The 23,261-nt window shown below is 43.9% G+C and overlaps 1 protein-coding gene across 1 annotated transcript; it reads right to left on the minus strand.

Moving 5' to 3' along the window:
• Positions 1 to 8,584: 8,584 nt before the first annotated feature.
• On the minus strand, positions 8,585 to 16,761 carry LOC311516379 (zona pellucida sperm-binding protein 4-like; the record flags this gene model as incomplete). The annotated part of the gene is made up of 12 exons (XM_084620369.1): positions 16,544 to 16,761; positions 16,026 to 16,147; positions 15,841 to 15,943; positions 14,421 to 14,576; positions 13,766 to 13,953; positions 12,075 to 12,172; positions 11,548 to 11,678; positions 10,819 to 11,008; positions 10,588 to 10,735; positions 9,616 to 9,694; positions 9,107 to 9,223; positions 8,585 to 8,727 (listed from the first exon to the last, which is right to left on the minus strand). The coding sequence occupies exons 1-12, from the start codon at positions 16,734 to 16,736 to the stop codon at positions 8,585 to 8,587; spliced, it is 1,668 nt and encodes a 555-aa protein (XP_084476495.1). The 5' UTR covers positions 16,737 to 16,761.
• Between the last annotated feature and the right edge of the window lie 6,500 nt (positions 16,762 to 23,261).

The raw sequence follows: 23,261 nt of genomic DNA on the forward strand, positions 1-23,261 counted from the left end.
ATCAAGTGTGTTTACAATAATTATTTTTAAAGTGCAAGTCTAAAGGGACAGGTATGCTAAAGTTCATGTATTTAAAAAAAACACCCTTAATTGTTTTGTTGATGATACCTTCGTATTAAAAAAACCAAACTGATGGTGTTTTTAAAAACCTAATGGAGAGCCGGAGACAAGTTCCTGGGCAGTAGCCCTCCCTCGGGGTGACTACAGTGATGCCGGAACAATCTGTATAGTGGGGGTGCTGAGAGCCATTGAACCAACCTGTAGACCTTTATATAATGGAAACCACTTCAAGTCACGGGGTGCAGCAGCACCCCCAGCACTCCTACTTCCAACACCTATGGGTCACTATGTACTCAGAGCTTAGAAGCAGTCTACGGATTTTAAGCAGGGTAAGTACCAATATCATTTAGTGTCTCCCCCACCCCACCAGATGTTCTGAAACTGCAGGAGCACAGATAAACATCCAGGCAAAGTGGGGAAGTTTAAGGGGCTTTTTTCAGCTGGGCTTATGTCCAAGTGTCCTTATAGGCGTGAGAAAAATTGCCCAAATAAATAGATGCCCAAGCACCTGTGTACACACTGTAACCATTTTAATACTTGCCTCATGTTAGAGTTAACTCCCACAACATCCCTTTCTCTCATTTATTCAGGCACTTGTGCAGTTTGTGCCTATCAAGTGCAGGCAAAAATTTGCAGAAGTGGGGGCTATGGGCTGAAAATTTAACAATTTGGTATGATGAATATCCTCCTGAATTGGGAGTGGGTGTTTCACCTTTCTTGTCAGCATTACTCCCCACTTCCCCCCAACCATTCTATTTTTTTTTTTTTTTTGAGAGCTGTGTGGTAGCAGTTTTCTATACCTCACAAGCTCTAAGAGTCAAGATGGCAGATAAACCACACAGATTAAAGGTAAAGCTAAGTTCTTATAAGAGCAGGGTGACCTCTGTGCTATTTGTTCTGAGGCTGGAAGCTGTACTAGGCCCTCAGATACTTTTGTGATGATCACAGTATGACGTAGCTGAGGCCTGGCCTGAAATGAGTAACTAACCCGTGGAGGGAGGCCTAATTACTCGGAGAATAGAATTAGTGAGGTAAGCAGATCATTAGGCTGAAAACAGAATGTGCTAAATGAGGTAAGTAAATAGGTTAATAGGCTAAAAAAACATGTTTGAGCCAGCTAAGATAAGAGGGAGAACAGCCAGGGAACCATTTACTCACAATGGACAAGAAAAACCAGAAATGTAGAAATGAGATAGAGTAGGGTGAGTGTGCCAATACATGGACAGAGCATGCTGCACAGGGATTCGTTCCTGAAATATAACCAAGCCAATCCCAAAACCTGTGATGCAATGTACTGTGTAAATGTATATAAAGGAAGAGGTTTTCTATGTAACTGTGGGTGTATGCCAAATAAAGGAACTTGAGTGATTAACTCTGGAGTTGAACTGAGTATTTTTTGGATCCCAAAGAACAGGATGGAGCATTCTCAGAGAACTGAACAAGGTGTTCTGGATAAGCCAAGTCAAAAAAGTCTTGAAGGGTATCCCAACATATAAATACTGTACCTAGCTAGATAGGCCTCTTTCTAGAACAAAGAAACTATAAAGACTCAGGGTGAAACTATGAAAAACTCTAGTCCGCGAGTTCTGGTTATAGGTGTCTATGCTGTGGAACATCCTACCAGATGAGATCTGACTGAGCCCTACTCTGTGTTCAGGTCGAAATACAAGTTCTATCTTTTTACCAAGTGCTTGCCTCAAAGACAAAATCAAGAGCTTCTGTTAGAGTGTAGAACTCCTTCCTTGATGGTCTTTGATATTTTCTTGTCTTTTTAATTTTCTGTACCAGCACCTAGATAATGATTAGCATCACCTTGTAAGTGCCTAGATAAACAGATTCAGTTAGTGAAATTCAAATCATTCAAAGCAGACCTTTGACTCTTCCACCTCAGATGCACAGAGGAGGGACAGATGGTACAGACATCCGTTTCCTTGCCTTACTGACTTCAGGACCTTCGTCTCAGAAATTTTTGCAGCAGTATACCTAATATCTTCAGCCAGTTCTGCCATTGGAAGGATTTGGGCTATCCTAACCATATACAAAGCTTTCTCCAGTCTCCTTGTCATCCTTCCCTTTCCCTTCTGCTCCTTGAAGCGCCTCCAGAAAAAGAGAAGCACAGGTGAAACCGTACAAAGTTGAAATGAACATTTCAATGGAGTCTTCTATTTTGACTTTTTGTCATGGGAAGCATTAGAGTTGAAGGAATCAGATGAGGGAACCTCCAGAACATTTTTCCTCCTGAGTTCTATGAGCCATGATTAAAGACTTAGCTTCTATTTTGGGGCTTTAGCTCAAGCAAACAGAATGCAAAAAACAAAAGCTTGAGAGAATACCTACCAACAAACTCCAGCAAGGAGCCATTGATTCCACTAACACAATGGTTCCCAAACTGGGGTTTGTTAACCCCTGGGGGGTTCGCAAAATGTTACTGAGGGTTCTCGGGGGAAAAAATTCCCTAATGGCGGACAGAGCTGTCCCTAGGGACCCCGGGCAGCACGGGGCCAGCAGCCCAGAGCCAGTGAACTTCCAAGATCTAAGCAGATCAAAGCAAGATATCTATTACACTGAGGAGATTTAAACTTCAAGACTCCTTATAAGAAATGGAAAGGGAGGTGGATTTTTTTGCTGTTTTAAAAATTAAATAGGCAGCTAGTATTGTTTCTAAAATTATTAGGAAGAACAAGTTTAAGCTTTGTTGTAATATGCGTTGTGTGCCCGGACTGCTCAAGACCTGAATGCTTGTGTAGGATGAACTCTTTGAGCTTCTTAAATACCTTCTTAAATACCTTCACGCTGTTTCACATCTGATACTCCTTGATGAAACATAGGAGCCTTGTCTTATAACAGGCTTATTTAAAGTGATACAAGCTACGAAAGTGAGATCTTGGAACATTGTTGCTGTTTTAATAATGTAATAAAAATACTATAATAATAAATAATAAATAGTATGTAGTAAGCATGATATAAAACAAATTTTGTATTTCCAAGATCACTGCTTTTCTAATTTATACTCAGGTAAAGGAGAAAATATTCCTTTTTTAGGAGGGGGTTCGAGAGACTTGACATTTTAGTGAAAGGGGTTCACAGGTTGTTAAAGTTTAGGAACCACTGCCCTAACAGGATGACAGGTGTGGGCCAGAAACAAGCACATGACACAGGCAAGATTATCAGTTATGGACCTGTATCAAATCTCTGATTCTTAAGGAAGTCATGTCTGGTCTCAGCAGTAGCTTTCTTTTACACAGAGCAAGCAGCCTTGTCTAATAACCATGCTGGGTTCATGTGCTCTTAATGTTCCCTTGTTCCCAGGAGGCTGCAGCACTGTCTTTTCCCTTGGCCTCTCTGGCACATTTCTGAGGCATGGATTCTGTTATCCCTTCATGGAAATGGGGCCCTACCACACAGCTGTCCTAGGCTCTGGTGCTGACTCCCCAGTAACTGAAGCGCACCCTTGCCCAGAGTTCCAACCTCGCAGGGTGTCTTGGTTCACAGTTTAAATCCTCAGGGCCATATGACCAGTGAAGCAAACGGACACAATTAGGCTTTGCAAAGGTTTCTAAACACAGTTATTCTTTACTTAGACTGTACAAGAGATATACAGATCCAGAACCTGTGTTTCCTCACCACTCTGGAGCATTCTTTGGGGTTTTGGTCAGAATCCTCTGGGGTGTCCAGGATCCTTCTCCTGCACCTCATGCTTCACCTCCAAATCATGGAATCCCGCCTCTCCCCGCCACGACGCTCAGCTTCCTTTGACTTTAGCTGATACCACAGTTAAATAGGATCCCTCTGCTACAAAAGCATGCTCCTCTCTCCTGCGTAAGCTTCCTGTGTGTTCCCCCTCAACGTCTCAGGCTCTATGGCTTTAAGATCCAGTGTTAGGTTCTTTGTTCTCATGTTTGGGGGATTTTTCCTCTCATCAAACCCTAGCTTGGCAAACAAACTTGGGGGAGCTGGTTTCCCTGCTCAGGCAACCCTCTTTGGCATGCTCCTTGTTCAGTCAGACCAGTCATGAAGGTTAATGCCTCTCCGTTGTCCCAGGTCTGGGTGACACGTGACACAGCCCTGACAGAACATGGCTGACTCCACATCCACTGAGGCATTCCATGATATAGCAGTTTCTAACATCAACTAGAATTAGTAAGTCATCCATAGACAGATGCCCCAAATAACCACATGAGCTACTCATGGTAACTGATCTGACAAAGTTATTACGACCAACTATTCTCCTTTGTTTAAATAAAGAGAATTGCCCAGACATAAACCATTATACATGCATCCGTGACACTTTGCAGAGTTAAAAATTGATTTGGTAATGTACTGAATCTTGTACCAAATTTGTATTGTCTTGTTTGTTGTGCTTTAAAAAACCACTAAAGTTTTTTGGTTGTTTACAGGTCTTATAAATAAAACCTTTCTTCAAGCCTCCCCTGAAGTTTATTTTTGTTTAAAAGTTTATGATTTAATGTTAAATACATAATAAATTAACTTCACTTTAAGACATCATAGACTTTCCTATCTATTCAATTTGTTTGTGGGTTGCTTGCTGACACTACCCTCTGAGTTGGAAAATAGCTTTCCCAAATGATGATAAGCATTAAGCAACATACTGAGGTAAAGCAAAATCTTCAGGATAGGAGTTTTCAGTTGCTAGAATAAAGTGAAAAGTTGGTAAAGTAGGCTGAGCAAGGACACTAGTCCAAGGGAACAAACCAATCTGAACAGGATTTAATTTGTCTACAGGCCTTGATTTCATTGCATTGCTCAGTGGGAGTCCCTTTGTAGTGTCACTTATCTGCCTCCTCCTTCTCCTTCCTGGTGGCCTGTAAATATGTTTCAGAGTAGCAGCTGTGTTAGTCTGTATCCGCAAAAAGAAAAGGAGGACTTGTGGCACCTTAGAGACTAACAAATTTATTTGAGCATAAGCTTTCGTGAGCATCTGATGAAGTTAACTGTAGCTCACGAAAGCTTATGCTCAAATAAATTTGTTAGTCTCTAAGGTGCCACAAGTCCTTTTTTTTGTAAATATGTTGTCATTGTTGTGTTTTAGTCTGTTTCTGCTTGCAGACTCTTTTACAGGCAGAGTGACACTATTTCTGCTCAAACCTTCATATGCATTTATTTCAGAGTAGCAGCCGTGTTAGTCTGTATTCACAAAAAGAAAAGGAGGATTTGTGGCACTTTAGAGACTAAATTTGTTAGTCTCTAAGGTGCCACAAGTACTCCTTTTCTATATGCATTTATGGTGCTTTATGAATAACAGTGTTAGGGACAGGGTGTTTTCTAACCATCCTGTTGTACTTCTGCTACATAGGTTAAATATTCAGTAATGTAGAATCTAAGAGAATTTGCTGATGCGTGCACTGGAGTAAAACTGAATTAGGCTTTGAAAGGCTATAATTACTAATGGTCTCCAAATAAACAACATTCTCATCTGGAGGATACAGAAAGGAGCTGTTTGCCAGATAATTAACAATCCTGCTGAGCTTTCATATATACTTTGTGACCAAATAAACAAAAAACAGTTTTCTCCATCTATGTTCTGAACAGCCAGGGTGTCAGGGGGAAAATCTGGAAGCAGTGGAAACTCTTCTTGGGAACAGGGCAGTGGGTTAATTCTTCATTATTGTAATGCAACTACTAACTCAGAGCAGAGCAAAATGAACTAGGTTTTTTTTTTGGGGGGGGGGATAGGGGGAGACACATGGGCTGCACAGTCACTATCTCATGAGGCTCTGGGCTTCATCAGAGCTAAGGTGTTTGCTTCTCACTTGCTGACAATTTCCATAGCATAAGATTGCTTTCTTCGCTAGAGTGTCTGTCTGCCATTATTGGCACCCTTTGTGATGTAATACACCATTTGGTTTTTGGTTTTAGAGTGGTAGCCATGTTAATCTGTATCAGAAAAAAGAACGAGGAGGACTTGTGGCATCTTAGAGACGAACAAAGTTATTTGAGCACAAGCTTTTGTGGGCTAAAACCCACTTCATGGGGTGCATGCAGTGGAAAATACAATAGGAAGATAGATAGATATACATAGAGAACATGAAAAAATAGGTGTTACCATACACACTATAACAAGAGTGATTAGTTAAGGTGAGCTATTATCAGCAAGAGAAAAAAAACCTTTTTGCACAGTTTGCAAATTAATTCCAATTCAGCAGTCTCTTGTTGGAGTCTGTTTTTGAAGTTTTTTGTTGTAGTATTGCCACTTTTAGGTCTGTAATCGAGTGACCAGGGAAATTGACGTGTTCTCTGACTGGTTTTTGAATGTTATAATTCTTGATGTCTGATTTGTGTCCATTTATTCTTTTACGTAGAGACTGTCCAGTTTGGCCAATGTACATGGCAGAGGGGCATTGCTGTGCAGGTGAACGAGCCTCTGATAGTGTGGCTGATGTGATTAGGTCCTATGATGGTGTCCCCTGAATAGATGTGTGAACAGAGTTGGCAACAGGCTTTGATACAAGGATAGGTTCCTGTTGTATGGTTGCTGGTGAGTATTTGCTTCAGGTTGGGGGGCTGTCTGTAAGCAAGGACTGGCCTGTCTCCCAAGATCTGTGGGAGTGATGGGTTGTCCTTCAGGATAGGTTGTAGATCCTTGATGATGCGTTGGAGAGGTTTTAGCTGGGGGCTGAAGGTGATGGCTAGTGGCATTCTGTTATTTTCTTTTTTGGGCCTGTCCTGTAGTAGGTGACTTCCAGGTACCCTTCTGGCTCTGTCAATTTGTTTCTTCACTTCAGCAGGTGGGTGTTGTAGTTGTAAGAACGCTGGATAGAGATCGTGTAGGTGTTTGTCTCTGTCTGAGGGGTCGGAGCAAATGCGGTTGCAATACTACAACAAAAGAACTTCAAAAACAGACTAACAAGAAACTACTGAATTGGAATTAATTTGCAAACTGGACACCATTACATTAGGCTTGAATAAGGACTGGGAGTGGATGGGTCATTACACAAAATAAAACTATTTCCCCTTGCTTATTTTCCTCCCCCACTGTTACTCACACCTTCTTGTCTACTGTTGGAAATGGGTCATCCTGATTATCACTACAAATTTTTTTTTCTCCTGCTGCTAATAACTCACCTTAACTGATCACTCATTATAGTGTGTATGACAACACCCATTTTTTCATGTTCTCTGTATCTATATCTTCCTATTGTATTTTCCACTCCATGCATCCCCTGAAGTGAGTTTTAGCCCACAAAAGCTTATGCTCAAATAAATGTGCTAGTCTAAGGTGCCACACGTACTCCTTGTTCTTTTCATTTGGTTTTTGTCACGTATCTTAGGCCTCACTGCAGCATGTAAATAGGGGCAAGTGCTCGCTTGGCCCTTGTGTGTTATGCGGTATGGACTGAGGGCAGTACACCTGAACCATTATTCTATATTAAGGGCTCTGCTGAGTGATAGTAGCAGCACCCCATTTCCACTCCACCCCCACCACTAGTTATTGAAACTAAGAATATGCTGACAGGTAATTCCCCTCCTCCCAGATTTAAATCTAATCAAGAGTGATGACTGACATGGGGGGGTTGGTATGTTAAAACACATAATTGCCAACCTACAATTAAAGTTGTCTGTGCAACTTATTTAGCCCTGTTGGGTATATTATATGACTGTTAGACTGGATACATATTCTTCCCAGCCTCCCCGCTGGCCCAGGCTCACCTATTTGTCTTGTCACCATCTTCCCCAAGTCAACTATGATCCAGTGACAAATGAGAAATGTGTTTGGGGATAAGTTAGTTTCCTCACCAGGCAGTAGGTTTTTGCCTAGTTTCTTCCTGCATTTAAGCTTCATAGTGTCCTCATACCAGAGGAGAGGTCTGCTAGTAGAATGTTTGGCAGAACAGGCCAAGCAAAGGGCAAAACCAGACTGAGGAATAAGCTTGATGACTTGTACTAGGACAAGATGGTCTGACTGGCCCTGTTCAAGCCCTCTCACAAGAGGGGGCTGAATGAGCATGACCAGAATGACCTCACTACTGCATTGGAGTTCACTGTAAGAGATGGAAATAGGTTTCATGCTCCAAGAGCCGAAACTCAAACATTAAGTTCCACAATGTTGTTACTAGTTGGGTAGTCATAGCAGAGTGACCTTTCATACCATTTTTTGCACCAGTGGTCAGGATTGTGTCCCCCTAGCCCAAGGCAGGTAGGACAGGTAATGAGTTCCTTCCCAGGAGAGAGTGTTCAGTGCTCCCTTCTGCTATTATGCCATCCCCACCAATGCACATGCTAAGTGCTTTCAGCAAGCCAGAGCATTATAGGCACATGCTTTTGACATCAAGAGCCATAAGGCATTAGTTCAAACTGAAGCGGAGCTGCATTAGTTGATTGCCACTACAAGATACCAGCTATGATCAAACCAAGGCAGTCTATGTTAGTAGAATGGGGGAGTGGGTGAAAGTTTCCATTAAAAAACTGCTTATCCTTTCCACCACTTATCAAGTTTGCTTTCTACACCTTAGGAGGTGCTGGGGTGGTCAATGACGAACAAGAGCATAGGTCTTGAATGATTTTTTTATTGAGATATACTAGTTTTACTAGCTGAATTTCTCCTCCATCTCCATGCAGCAGCCAGGAGTGACATGAACAGAGTCCCCAGAAGAAGTGCTCCACTGGCCCAGGCTAAAGTCCAGGATGCTTTAGTGTTCAGAGGCAAGCCTGCCAGAAGAGAAACTTGTTACTAGATATGCTCCCAGCCTGCTCTGGGCAGGACTCATGTGATCAGACATGGCCTCTTGCCCCCAGCCTCTTACTGCTCAGGACAGACCACCACCCTCAGCTATGAGAATAAATGTTGCCTCTGAGTCAGATGCCATTTCAGATCTGGCCAGAACACCCATAGGATACAGCCAATAAGGGCAAGTCAGTGCCAGAGTTTCTGCCCTGGCTCAGTGCCCATGTTCAGGGCCACCAGTTGTAGAGAAGGTCCCCTTGAATTGACCTTTGTACTACTGGACAGCTCATCTTATGGAGCACCTACCCTTAAGTCCAGAGGTTTTAGACCTAGACCTATACCATGACTCAGACAGACACTTACCCAATTTGTTCATGGCAGCTTCTCTCTTTGGTCTGTCCTGGAGGAGAATCACAGGTCCCCTACTGGTGATGTGGGAAAGGCCATCCTGAAGATGCTGCTCAGAGCTCCTTCTGCCCCCTGTAAGGCAAGCAAGAGGTTAGCTGTGAAACCCACCATTCTCCCACACCAGAGTTATCCTGTGTCTGGAGGGAATCCAGAGTTGCCTACTCTGGTCTTCATATCATAGTAGGGTAATTCATTGCTCAGGGATTGAGTACATCATCCTTTCCCATTTGGGAGCCAAATTTTCATTGATCAGCTGCTGTCAACCACTGCCACGGGAAGTGAAAATGTAATTACTCCTCTGTATCACAGGGGGTTTGTACCCAGAAAGGAGAGTTCATGACAGGAGCAGGTGAAGAGGAGGACATGCCTAGTTCCTCAGAACAGGTTTAGAGAAACCTGTGCCTGCCGGGCACTGTTATCCCATCCTACAGGGAGAAGGGAGGCAGAAAAGCTAGGATACTCACGGGCTGCAGCTGGGCAGGAGGTGGTGCAGGATGCTAGCAGGGAGGGCTGGCACACTGAGGCACTGCAGTGCAGGTACACCTAGGAGAGAAGTGAGGTGGTTAGGGCCCTGCTGCTCTTGCAGTTCAGAAGGGGTATTGGGGCAGCAAGCTCCATACAGGTTTAGTGGCTGCCTTTGCATGCTTTGTCATGATGCCCTGCTTTTAAGGGTGTGAGGACATGTTTAAATTGAGGGAGCCCTCTTCACAACTGAGTGCCTTGGTGATAGTCAATGCATTTCAGGGTCACCCCTCCCATTCAGGGGAAGATGGCAACATCCTGAGGCTCTGGAGTTGCTCCCCCACCTTTGCAAGTCTTGCTCAAGCACACCTTGAAGAGTCTTATCCTGCATGGATATGTTCTACCTAAAACCATTCAATGGAAGGGAGAGAGAGTCTGGATGAGACCAACACTGGGAGTTTAAGCTATAGAACAGCAGGTTAGACAAGGAATTTCACAAGTAGACCTGGTTAGGAGGCCCTCCTCCCCCTCAGGAGGTTTTACCCAACACTTCAGGTTAGCCTTAATCTGTAGTCATGCATCAGTTCAACAATAAACTCCATTTTCCTATGGGAATGGATTGCCTCATGGGAGTTGTAGTTCAGATGCCTGATGCCCTCCCCCTGGACTGAGCTCAGCTCCATGTTTGTATAGCACCTACCCTCTGAGGCCATAGCTTAGTATAACATGGGACTCACTTGGAACACTGTGCCTGAGCTCTTAGAGCAGAGATACAGCCCTGTGCATTGAGAGTGGTTTTCCCTCTTTCCTAGGAAGGTCAGATAGCCTAGTTTAACTGTCAGCAACTAGAGAAGACCCAGTCTCCCATACATGTAGTAATGGTTTTAGAGCCCTTGCCCCTCCCTGATGCAAGAGCCAGGAGGGGAAGCCAACACCATGATATGGAAGGGTCACTTATTGATTAGAAGTCATACTGGGCCTGTAACTGTCTGCTGGGAAGCAGAGTCCATGAAGGTGAAGGTGCTGATGATGAAGCGCTGGTAGTGAGATGGGAACTGCAGCCCTGTGGCAGCACCCACAGGCACCAGCTGGGTTTGGTAGTTGTCTCCTGTATATGGGCACCTAGGAATGAGGAAAGCAGTACTTAGAAGGGGTCCTACACTCCCCAGCCCCGTGTGACCCTACACTCCAAGGGAGTCACTCACCCATCCACCAAGATCGGCCACTGTGGCTGCTGCTGAGGATTGGCACTGGGAGTGGCCCAGCACTGGTGGAGAACTAGAACCAGGTTTGGGTCAGTTCTCTGCAGCATCCGGACCTCCACATAGATGGGGTCACGCAGGACCTTCACCACAGGGTAGTCTCTGTCTGCATAGTAGGATCCATAACCCTGCTCTAGAATAAGCCAGATGGACAGGAGTCACTCCATGGAATTAGAGCCACTTAGTCCAACATGTATGGCCTGCATCCACACAGAAGAGGCCCAACTTCTCAGTGGCAGGGGTAGAAGGGAGAAAAGTGTTTCCACTACTTTAATTATAACCCAGAATGAGAGGGGACAACCCTCTAGGGTGGTCCTGTAGTCTCCAGGAATTAAAGATTTCTGGATGTTTCATCACATGACAGCCAACCAAAATTGGCAACCCTACCCAAAGTACATTAGCAGAGCTGCCTTTTCTTACTAGGCAGAGACAAGAGAACAACAACTTCTCCTATAGACAGCAGGAAGTTCATTTAACCCGAAATACATCAGTGTGATGCCATAACCCCATGCCAAGGGTACTCAGTCTTTTCTCCCACCGTCACCTCCCCAGACCCACTCCATACTACATTTAGCCTCCCCTCCCATTAAGGCAAGAGCTCAGGCATAGACCACAATCCTGCACCAAGTAGTAAGAATGAGACCTGCCCGGGGGCTGAAGAGAGTTAACTACCTGTGGCAATGCGCAGCTCCAGTGTGAAGGGGCCAGGCTGGAACACAGCAGGGGGTGGTGGCAGGGTGAAGACTTGGATGCTCACAGGGAGGAAGTTACCACTGGTAGAGTAACTACAGCGGACATGCAACCTGGGAGAGTGAGAGAAGCCATCAAGTGTGACAGCTAGTCAGGACTAGCCAGCCACTGGGTACATTTAGTTTGGGGGTGTAGATGGGCACCAGCCAGGAGGGAGGTCATGAAAGCTGTCAGGAACCCCTCCCACCCAGAAGAGGAAGGCTGCAGCCCAATGGCCCCAATCCTCCCACATCCTTGAGCCTTGGAGGAGACAGGCCATGAAGTGAGTTAAGAGAATCCAGGATAGTGAGGGAGTCACTCTGCAGCTCCTGGTAACTGCCATGTAAGGGTTGGCTGGAGGAATATCTGGTCCTAAACTTTTGCCACTAGTAAAATGATCTGAACAGGGCTCACTTGAGAAGCAGCTCTACAAATGCAGAGGGGATTAGGAGTGAGCCTCATATGGTTACCTGAAGGTGCTGTCCCGGGTGATGGATCCCAGACTCCAGGTTATCACATCCTGATTTGCCACCAGTTCATTTTCATACACACCCATGGCCCCATCCATCTGGGATGGAAGATCAGTCAGAATATAAGGGTTGGAAAGGACCTCAGGAGGTCATCTAGTCCAACCCCTGCTCAAAGCAGGACCAATCCCCAACTAAATCATCCCAGCCAGGGCTTTGTCAAGCCTTCCTTAGAAGTTTAAGGTCATGAGATTCCACCACCTCCCTAGGTAATGCATTCCAGTGTTTCACCACCCTCCTAGTGAAAGTTTTTCCTAATATCCAACCTAAACCTCCCCCACTGCAACTTAAGACCATTACTCCTTGTTCTGGAATCAGCTACCACTGAGAACAGTCTAGATCCATCCTATTTGGAACCCCCTTTCAGGTAGGGGAAAGCAGCTTTCAAATCCCCCCTCATTCTTCTCTTCTGCAGACAAAACAATCCCGTTCCCCTAGCCTCTCCTCATAAGTCATGTGTTATAGTCCCCTAATCATTTTTGTTGCCCTCCACTGGATGCTTTCCAGTTTTTCCACATCCTTCTTTAGTGTGGGGCCCAAAACTGGATACAGTACTCCAGATGAGGCCTCAATGTCAAATAGAGGGGGGGACAATCACATCCCTTGATCTGCTGGCAATGTCCCTACTTATACATCCCAAAATGCCATTGGCCTGCTTGGCAACAATGGCACACTGACTCATCCAGCTTCTCATCCACTGTAAACCCTAGGTTCTTTTCTGCTGAACTGCTGCCTAGCCATTTGGCACCTAGTCTGTAGTGGTGCATTGGATTCTTCCTTTCTAAGTGCAGGACTCTGCACTTGTCCTTGTTGAACCCCATCAGATTTCTTTTGGCCCAATCCTCTAATTTGGTCTAGGTCCCTCTGTATCCTATCCCTACCCTCCAGTGTTATCTACCTCTCCTCCCAGTTTGGGGTCATATGGGAATTTGAGGGTGCAATCCATGCCATCCTCCAGATCATGAAAGAAGATATTGAACAAAACTGGCCTGAGGACCAACCCTTGGGGCACTCCACTTGTTACCAGCTGCCAACTAGACATGGAGCCATTGATCACTACCCGTTGAGCCCAAAAATCTAGCCAACTTTCTATCCACCTTATTGTCCATTCATCCAGTTCATACTACTTTACTAGCAAGAATACTGAGGGAGACTGTCAAAAGCTTTGCTAAAGTCACCACGTCCACTGCTTTCCCCTTATCCACAGAGAGGGTTCTCGTCATAGAAGGCAATTAGATTAGTCAGGCATGACTTGCCCTTGGTGAATCCATGCTGACTGTTCTGATCACTTTCCTCTCCTTTAAGTGCTTCAGAATTAATTCCTTGAGGACCTGCTCCATGATTTTTCCAGGGACTGAGGTGAGACTGACTGGCCTGTGGTTCCCAGGACCCTTCTTTAAAGATTGGTACTACATTAGCCTTTTTCCAGTTGTCTGGGAAATCAGTCCATGACCCCTCAGCTCTGCCCCTTTCATATAGCCAGGTTGGGGACAGATTAGAAGCCAGATAATTTCCCAGTAGGGTTTGGCATGGGATCAGTTTTAGGAAGGGACCTGCCAGTGCACCTGGTTCTTGACCCACACAACCCTGCTGTTCCAGTCTAGTTACCCCATCTTGGCCTCCCAAACCTTTACCTGGAAAGTTGTGCCACAGGCAGAGAGTGGAAACTGGAACAGGACAAAAGCATTGTTCTTCACCACAGGGACACAGCCAGCACTGCTCCCACTGGCCAGATGCACAGAGTCCAGAATCAGGGGTGGCAGAGTCACATCCCGAGAAACCACAATGGAGAACTGGCCATCTGGAGTGCACTGTGCTGTCACTGGAAGTGAGCAAGTGACAGGTAAGACAAGGCTGGGGAAGTCTCTCCCATCTCAGGGAGAGTCTTAAACAGTGGATTGGAAGGCAATAGCTTGACCTAGATCTAGGCCAGAACCCCACCAAGGTCCACTATACCCCTTTGGGTCCCCTGGAGGGGTAAGTACTAGGTGCTCAAAGGTACATTGACAATGGACTCCATATTGGCCACTGCAGCTCCAACAGGGAATGTGGGGTGGATTTTGGGCCATGAGCCTGGGTTTATTACTATACATGGCAAAAAACACAGACAGTCTTCTTATGATGGGTGGAATGTTAGTCTAATATCAGGGTTAAAAGTAACTAGCACAGCACAAGGTATGTTGCAAGCCCTATTTAGCCTTCCATGCTAGGCTGGCCAGCCATTCCATGCCCCCTTCTCACAATGAAGACAGTCAGCTGTATTGGCTATTCATATGCCTAAAAACTCACCTGTATTGCCATAGTAACAAGGCTTCAACCTATCAGTGGGATTGTAGCAACAGCCTCGTTCTTCGCAGTCTCCCTGTGTGATAGGCGGAGGTATGCAGGACAGTCTATCCTGGCTCTGGATGGCAGCACAGACACTGGGGCTTGGAGCATCCAGGGCTGAAAGAGACAGCTGGAAATTCATAAGGAGATCAGAGCAAGAGGGAAAGAAAAAACCAAAAAACAGGTGGGGCAAGATATGAGCCCCTGAGCATATGCCCTCCTGCTGGGGCCTTGAGGGTTGCACTCTGGACCCATGCAAGTTTACAGAGGCTCAGTTGAGTTGCTCTGAGGAGCATGGTCCAGGGTCTTGAGTACCAGGTGAGGGGCTGCCTGCCTCCTATCCCCAAATTTTATCTCCCTGCCACAGTTTTCATCTGTGAAGTGGCAATGCTTAAAATGGTCTACCTCAGAGGGATGTTTGAGGATTCAGTTTACACAGCACTTCAGACCAGTTAAAATGCAGTGGTGTGGGTAGCTATTATGCAAGACAGATGCATCCAGCTCAAAAATACTCAGAGGCTTGAGTCCAAGACCCAGTCTGCATAATTCTAGACTCAGACTACATTCATGCATGTTAACAAAAGGTTAAGTTCTTTATAACTAGGACATCCTGATAAATCTGAGAGTTCGGGGGAGAGGGGGAAAATGAGACAGGTGCTGTAGGCTCTACTACAGCCTAGAACAGTGACACTTGGATTGATGCTCAAGAGCTGCAAATGGCTCTTTAAATCAGCCTTTTAATATCATGCACTGCAAAGTCACAGGAGACTCATTATCAGGGTGCTGGTACTATGTTATTGAACAACTGTAGTTAGTAAAATATTTGGATGGACATACACACTCTTAAATTCATCTAGAGCAGAGCTCTGGTAAATACTTTCAACCCCCTGGAGTTTATACCATGGGGTGGCAGAGAAGAAAGAAAAGCAGCTCCAGGAAATACTAAGACTTTAAGGTAGGTAAGTAAATGAATTTACACTACTAGGGATCTTTTGGGTAATGTGGATTGCTAATTTGGCTTCTGAACCACTGAGGAGTGAGTATAACCAGCCTAGAACTCCCCAGTCCATGACTTGGGTCTCCAGGTGCCAATGCAATACAAATACAATTAAATCCAGGCTCTGAGAAGTGCAGCCAACCAGAGGCATGGTGGGGATGCACACTGGCAAAGGAGGATGAGCAGGAACTATGATGATTGTGTGCGTCACTGGTCCCATAATGGTTACCTTGCCACAAGGCAGAGACAAGGAAAACAGCTGGACCTTCTCTGTGTAGGCCTCCCTTAGTGTAACTGGAGCAAAACAGCCATCTTTAGATAAAGCATTCACTCACCAGTAGTCAAACTGCCAAGTGTGTTTCACAGAAGACACTAGACTCTTACCTGGCTGGGCAGTGGGGCATCTGAGCACCTTCTCTTCAGAGAGAGCCCTGTACCCACCTGCATCTGTCCCTTCAATCCTAACCACCATCAGGTAATTTCCATTCTGTAGAAGAGAAACCCACAGGAGTCAAGACTGTTAGAGCAGCATTACAAGAACCCTATGCAGGCACCACAAGTTTACTCACCCATTCATAGATGTAACAACCATCATAGGAAGCATCAACTTTTCTGGAGCCATCTGGAGTCTGAGACACCCAAACCCCACAGGTGGAGTCGTTCTGCAGAGTGTGAGACTGACCAACAGTATCTAGGGAACCCCAAGAGGCAAGAACAAGGAGGTCAGTATACAGTACAGAGGAAAGTGAGTGAAGGAGTTATTTAACTAGCTATTAATAGCTCTGCATCCCCTCCCCTCTAACTTCCTATAAGGGATAGAGTTTGGGGCTAGTCTTAGGGTCTACAAAAAGACAAGTAGAAGAGTAGCATACAGGCACCTAACCCTCAGAGGCTATACCTCTGAATAGCACTGTTATAAGCAGAAACTCTTGACTCATGTAAGCAGTTACTCAGTTGCATTAAAGGATGAGCTAGCTATTAGACAAGACTTGGATATCAGGCTACAGAGCTTCTGTTCCTTCTCAGTATAACCACATGCTGGTATGGGAAGACACTGCCAGGTTCTTACAGCCTTACTTTTGCTTACCCCAAGCAGTCAGTTCATAGGACATCCTTCCCTCCTTGCTTGGAGGTAGAGTGAGCTGCAGGCTCTTCCCGCCACAGACTAAGAAGCTAGAGTTCTCTAAAAAAACATCCCAAGTTCCCAATACCAAGGAACAATACAACACACACAAGAGCACAGCTCCCAAAGGGCAGCTATTCTGCCCTACACCAACCATGTTGATTTCCTAACAGCAACCCATAAAGCACTTACTGTTAGCCTGGCACATTTATATCCCAGAGGCAGCTATGATTGGACAGAGCCCAAGTGATAATTCCTGCAGTAACAGGTGAAACTAGCCTACCCACTCCCCAAGTTCTATTAACACCCTCCCAGAGCCAACACCTGGGGGTGTTCAGACTTTTCACAATCCTTTCCTTCTAGAGCTGTAACTTTGGTGGTGGGACTGAGCTGACTGGCACCTCTCAGAAGAAAGCAGGTATTGTAGCTGTGTTCATGTCCCTTTACTTATGAGCTTATTTTATTATTTGCTATTAGAGCCCCAGGGAGGCTCTGAACCATTCTCCCTTCTTGGAGTTTGTTTCTTCCTGCTCCAAACTGTGTTGCTGAGCCTTGCCTTGCTGTAGAATCAGCCTACCCCTGCTCTGTGATTGGAGCATCCCACGCTGCTAGGCCATCTGCCAGGCTGACACTAGACTTCATTCTCCAGGGCTGTTATGAGCACTAAGTTTGCCACAGAGCATGAAGTCTCTTCTGGGACAGATACAATTAGTCACTGCTTGGTTCACACAGTGGGCTAGCAGCTCCTAGAACATGACCAGGTTACCTGCATCACGTATGTGCAGCTGGAACAGTGAGGGTCTGATCTGTCATTGCCCTAGTTACTAAATCATAACAGAAGTGTCTTACACCCACTAGGGTACATGACTACAGGACAATGGAGAATGAGGCCCAGAGAACCCAGTTCCAGTGGGCACTGGCTTTAGTTACTCTTTGCCCTATCACCTTCCACCCCAGGGGGAGCCCTCAGTCTACTAGAGTCTATTAGGTTTATGGTGACATTAAGCTCACTTCTATCTCCTTTAAGCAAACATGGAACCCTTGAACTCCCTGTGGCCATGTGGTGGGAGCGAGGGAGGGAGGGGTCGTATGGAATATGTGATGTGTCTAGGACTCTTGTGTTTCTAATGTTTATTTAAAAATATTTAAAAACAGAAATGTCATCATGTGAGACCATATTGACCCCCATCTTGGGTCACTAGCAGTATGGGACCTTTAGATCCATAGCACAGCCCTCTACTACTGGAGCAACTGAAATCTCTAAGTGGCATTTAGGTGCCTAAATCCCTTTGTGGATCTAGCCCAGATAGATTCAGGTCAAAAGTATCCGCTGATTATTAGTGCCCATGTTGAGATGATTTTTCAGAGTACTTAGCATTCTATAGCACTTAAGATATTCAAGCCCAGCTCCCATTGACTCCATTAGCAACTGTGAATGCTCAGCAGTGCAGCAAATCAGGCACCCAGTAAAATGAGAAACACACAGTTAGTGACTGTCATAAATATAAAGGGAAGGGTAAACCCCTTTGAAATCCCTCCTGGCCAGGGGAAAGCTCCTCTCACCTGTAAAGGGTTAAGAAGCTAAAGGTAACCTTGCTGGCACCTGACCAAAATGACCAATGAGGAGACAAGATACTTTCAAAAGCTGGGAGGAGGGAGAAAAACAAAGGGTCTGTGTATCTGTCTATATGCTGGTTTCTGCCAGGGATAGACCAGGAATGGAGTCTTAGAACTTTTAGTAAGTAATCTAGCTAGGTATGTGTTAGATTATGATTTCTTTAAATGGCTGAGAAAAGAATTGTGCTGAATAGAATAACTATTTCTGTCTGTGTATCTTTTTTGTAACTTAAGGTTTTGCCTAGAGGGGTTCTCTATGTTTTTGAATCTAATTACCCTGTAAGATATCTACCATCCTGATTTTACAGGGGGGATTTCTCTATTTCTATTTACTTCTATTTTTATTAAAAGTCTTCTTGTAAGAAAACTGAATGCTTTTTCATTGTTCTCAGATCCAAGGGTTTGGGTCTGTGGTCACCTATGCAAATTGGTGAGGCTTTTTATCTAACATTTCCCAGGAAAGGGGGGGTGCAAGTGTTGGGAGGATTGTTCATTGTTCTCAGATCCAAGGGTCTGGGTCTGTAGTCACCTAGGCAAATTGGTGAGGCTTTTTACCAAACCTTGTCCAGGAAGTGGGGTGCAAGGTTTTGGGAAGTATTTTGGGGGGAAAGACGCGTCCAAACAGCTCTTCCCCAGTAACCAGTATTAGTTTGGTGGTGGTAGCGGCCAATCCAAGGACAACGGGTGGAATATTTTGTACCTTGGGGAAGTTTTGACCTAAGCTGGTAAAGATAAGCTTAGGAGGTTTTTCATGCAGGTCCCCACATCTGTACCCTAGAGTTCAGAGTGGGGGAGGAACCTTGACAGTGACCACCTGTGAAAAGTCTGGTTTTGGTGACTTGCCCAGGATCACACAGGAACTCTGTGGCAGAGGTGTTGATAGATGCTAATTCTCCAGCGGAGCATTCCACACTCTGAACCTTTCTGTTTCTGCTGTCCCTTGCCTTTTTCTCTACACACCTTCTAACTTCTGCAATAAATGAAGCAGGCTTCCTACATACAACAGTCTCTTTCAGTACTCAGCCATGTTCATCCCTACAGCAGGTCCATCCGGTGCACTCAATGAGGCAGGAGTTCTGTGGAACAAAATAGTATGTGATTGTGTAATTAAGGACTACGTCATAATTCACATGTATAAGATGGGCAAATGAAGGTTGCACAGGCAACCTTAATTCAGGCATTTCCCAACTTGAGTGCTTGATTTTACAGCCTTAATAATGTTCTCTTAATGTAATTTGTGTGTGTGTGTGTAATACATTGTAAAATTAAATTTTCATTTCAATAGTCTCGGTTATTTTATTTTATTTAAAAAGGGTAATGTAATCGTGTGTTACCATATTGCCCTCTAGTGGTGAAAGCCCTTAGGAAACAGTTACAGATTCCTGATTGACAAGATCTTTCTTCAGCCAATATCTGACATTTTATACAGACATGAGCTGGGACACTAAGAGTCAAAATGTTTCCCTTTTGAAGAAGAAAGTGAGTAGGAGAAAATAATTGTAGTATATCAGACCTACCTACATTTGATTAATTTATACTAGATATTGCCCTTTAAGTAATCAACATTTCTCAGTTCAGATCTGGGTGTAGGAAGAGTTTACAGTTCTGCAGATTTGAAACACATGATGAATATTCAGGCAAATAAACTATCCAGATCTAGGCCCAGACAGCATCATTTTTTTTTCTTGCAATCTTCTTACTTCTACCTTTCCAATACAGAACAGCTTTCAAGCCAGTTCATGGCGTGGAATCTCAGTGATCTGGCTAGCTAGGAATAGTGGTTTGAGGCATAACACTTTGTGTAATGGAATTGACAAACCAATGCTTAATCTGAAATATCTATTCTTCAATAGATTAGACTACACAACATCCCCAAATGTCAAAATGACAGAGACCAAATATCCTGTAACTCCTGTCCTGGACTCTCCATTCAGTTATGATTATACTCGGCAAAGAAGGTTCCAAAAGGAAGCAGTACGATTTACATTATATTGTGGCATGTAGCATGCAGGTGAAGTGCATGCCACAACCAAAGATGGCATGCCATGAATGAGAAGACACTGTCACTCATGCCTTCCACTGTACTGTGAATGATGTCACCTATCACAGGGTGCTGCAATTGCCTCTCCTTCTGCTGTTTGTCATCTCCATTCTGCACTGTTCTCACACATACTGTTCTGAAACATTTCAATACAATAGCCAGCTTTCTAAAATTTTCTGTTAACATCCAGTAATTAGTATTAGTTCCTAAGTGTGTTAAATTAAACAGGGATTAAATAGTTACATGGTGAATACTATGAACTATTAAAGGGACACTGTCAACTTGAACCAGTACTTTCAGGCATTACATATGTTTTTGAGAACCCCCTGCCAAATCTGGGGGGTTTACAATTGCATTTTCTTATCTACCTATGATATTTATTTGGCCCATGTAACCAAAGTTTCTGAGCACTTCACCATCTCTTATGCAGTTAGCTTCACAGCTCCCCTGTGAGATAGGAAAGTACTATTATCCCCCCTTTCTCAGATGGGGAATTGAAGCGCAGAGAGACTAAGTAATTTGCCCAAAGTCACTCAGGAAGTCTCTGGCAGAGCAGGGAATTGAAACTGGTATTCTGCGTTCCAGGCTAGTATCATTACAACTAAGCCATATTTTATAAAAGGCTTTTCTCTCCTCCTTTCTGTGTGAAAGACCCATCCAACAGGGGGGAAGTGCCTATCTAGGGAAAACAGTAAAATTGACTATATACAAAGTGCTGTTAGTTTCACAAATGGAATAAAGAGAATTTTTGTTCTTAATGATTTCAGTTGCAGAAGTTTTCAGCTTTACAGCTTGTCCATCCACTTTAGATGTTCTTTTTTTTTCTGAAAGATTTTACATGTAATGAAAAAACATAATGGGGAATACCACTAGTATTTGCCTAATTATACTTATATGTAGCTGTCATTCCACTTTAGAGTTGAAAGAGGATTTCACAATCAGTTACAGATTCATCTTGTTCACAGGGTAATGTGCAGAGAGCTCCTTTGGGACCCTGATTCAGCAAAGCATTTAGGACCTGATCCACAATGCATTGAAGCCAGTAGAAAAAGACTCTCCCTGACTTCAGTGGGATCAGGCACTTAGCACATGCTTATCTTTAAACACCTGTTTAAATCTAATCCCATATAGCAAGACACTTAAGCATGTTCTTAAATCCTCTTGAAGTCAGATTTCAAAGTTAACTGTTTTGTTGAATTGGGCTTGTGATGTACACTACCACCTTTGAGTGAAGCCATGACCCATTGTTTCCGATATGAAAACTATGTGGACCTAATGATGCATACTTTGTCTAGGAGATTGGCAGTATTAAGGCAGATTGAGTTTTCTGTGTAGAGTTCCTGCAGCAGAGTCCCTTTGCATGGATTTTCAAGTGTTGAAAGTTGCTCAGCGCTTTTGAATGTTAGGGTACGTCTACATGTCGAGCTGGAAGTGTCATTTTTAGCTCCAGGAGACGTACCCGTGCTAGCTCTGATAGAACTAATGCACTAAAAACAGAAGTGTAGCTGCAGCAGTGCAAGCGTTAGGAGGGGCTAGCCACCTGAGTAGGTCTGTAGAGTCTCGGACAGCTATGTACTTCTTCCACTCATGCTGCCACAGCTACATTTAATTTTAGTGCACTAAGTTGATCAGATCTAATGCAGGAATGTCTCCTTGAGCTGGGAATAACACCTCCAACTTGAAGTGTAGACACACCCACAGTCAAAGTAGAGATGGATAAGCAGGTAGTGTGCAGGTGAGATGGCCCAAGTGTAAACTAAATGCAATAAATTAGCACACAGGTATCACCATCCTGTACAACCTTACTAATTTGCCCTAGTGAATAGGAGACCCATTACAAACAACCTAATTTTTCACATTAGTTTGTGAACAAAGACAATAAAAAAAAGTAAATGTTTTGCTGCATTATCATTGTTCATTCCTTTTGCAAACTGAAACATAGTTCTGATAAGATCACAGAGGAGCACAATTTTGTAAGCCTTGCCCACATAATGGAACTGGGGCCAGGAAATAATTCCTACCAAGTCTCCTATGTGTCACATCCTTATTACAGTGTGGTTTAAGGATTATATTGATACTAGGTTGGGATGGCCTGCATTATTATAATATGCCCCCCCCCATTCTTGTCCATAAACCACTATACAGTATCACACCATCATGTATTCTGTATATCACATATTTTACTGAAACTATTTCACAAAAGTTTTAGAGTGTTTATTAAAATGTGCTTGGAGACTATCTTTTTTTTTTTTTTTTTTTTTTAAATCTTTCCACTTGTAAGCCTGGTACCTTATTTATTGCAAGTCCAACTATATAAGGCTCAGAGCGGGAGGAAAATGAAAGCTAATACATATCAAATACTTCTAAAGTGTCCTAAAATACCTTTTCTATCCATCAGAACACACACATTAAGATTTCTTATGTTTAAAGTCCAATATCTCAGCACCTACCAGGGCTAGAAGCAAGTACAGTTTATCTTATCCTTTACCCCTGCAGTGTACTGTATTGAACCTCACACCAGGCACTGTTCCAGGACTGCATACTGTATTTTAGGACTGGGTAATGTTATGAAATAGAAATTCCACATTTGAGGAGGGTTGAAGTAGACAGAAAAAAATTTATGGCAGGTTGATTTTTTTTATATGGCAGCTGTTTAAGTCGATCATAGGTTTGGAATGTTAGAAGTAGTCCAGCAGAGATGAATTACTGGGCAGAATGCAGGTGAGGTAGTCAAAATGTGTACACTAAATGCAATTTATAACATGGCTATCAGCACCATCTGTGTGTGTGTGTATATATAATGTAATACAAGGGATGTACTATCAACATTTTAAACAAACATTTACATTTTAAATTCCTCAGAGTGGCCATAGTTTCCCAATGAGTTTCTAACTAAGAGAAAACAGAAATACAGTATAGTCAAGATTCAGCTTTGCATTTTATGTTTTGCATCTTATAAAGCTGTTTGATTTGATCATTTAGACAGTTTTCCCCATATGATGCAGAATTCTCCATCTGGAAGAA

The sequence above is a fragment of the Lepidochelys olivacea genome, assembly GCF_965140295.1.
Source record: "Lepidochelys olivacea isolate rLepOli2 genome assembly, chromosome: 1".
Taxonomy (NCBI): Eukaryota; Metazoa; Chordata; order Testudines; family Cheloniidae; genus Lepidochelys; species Lepidochelys olivacea.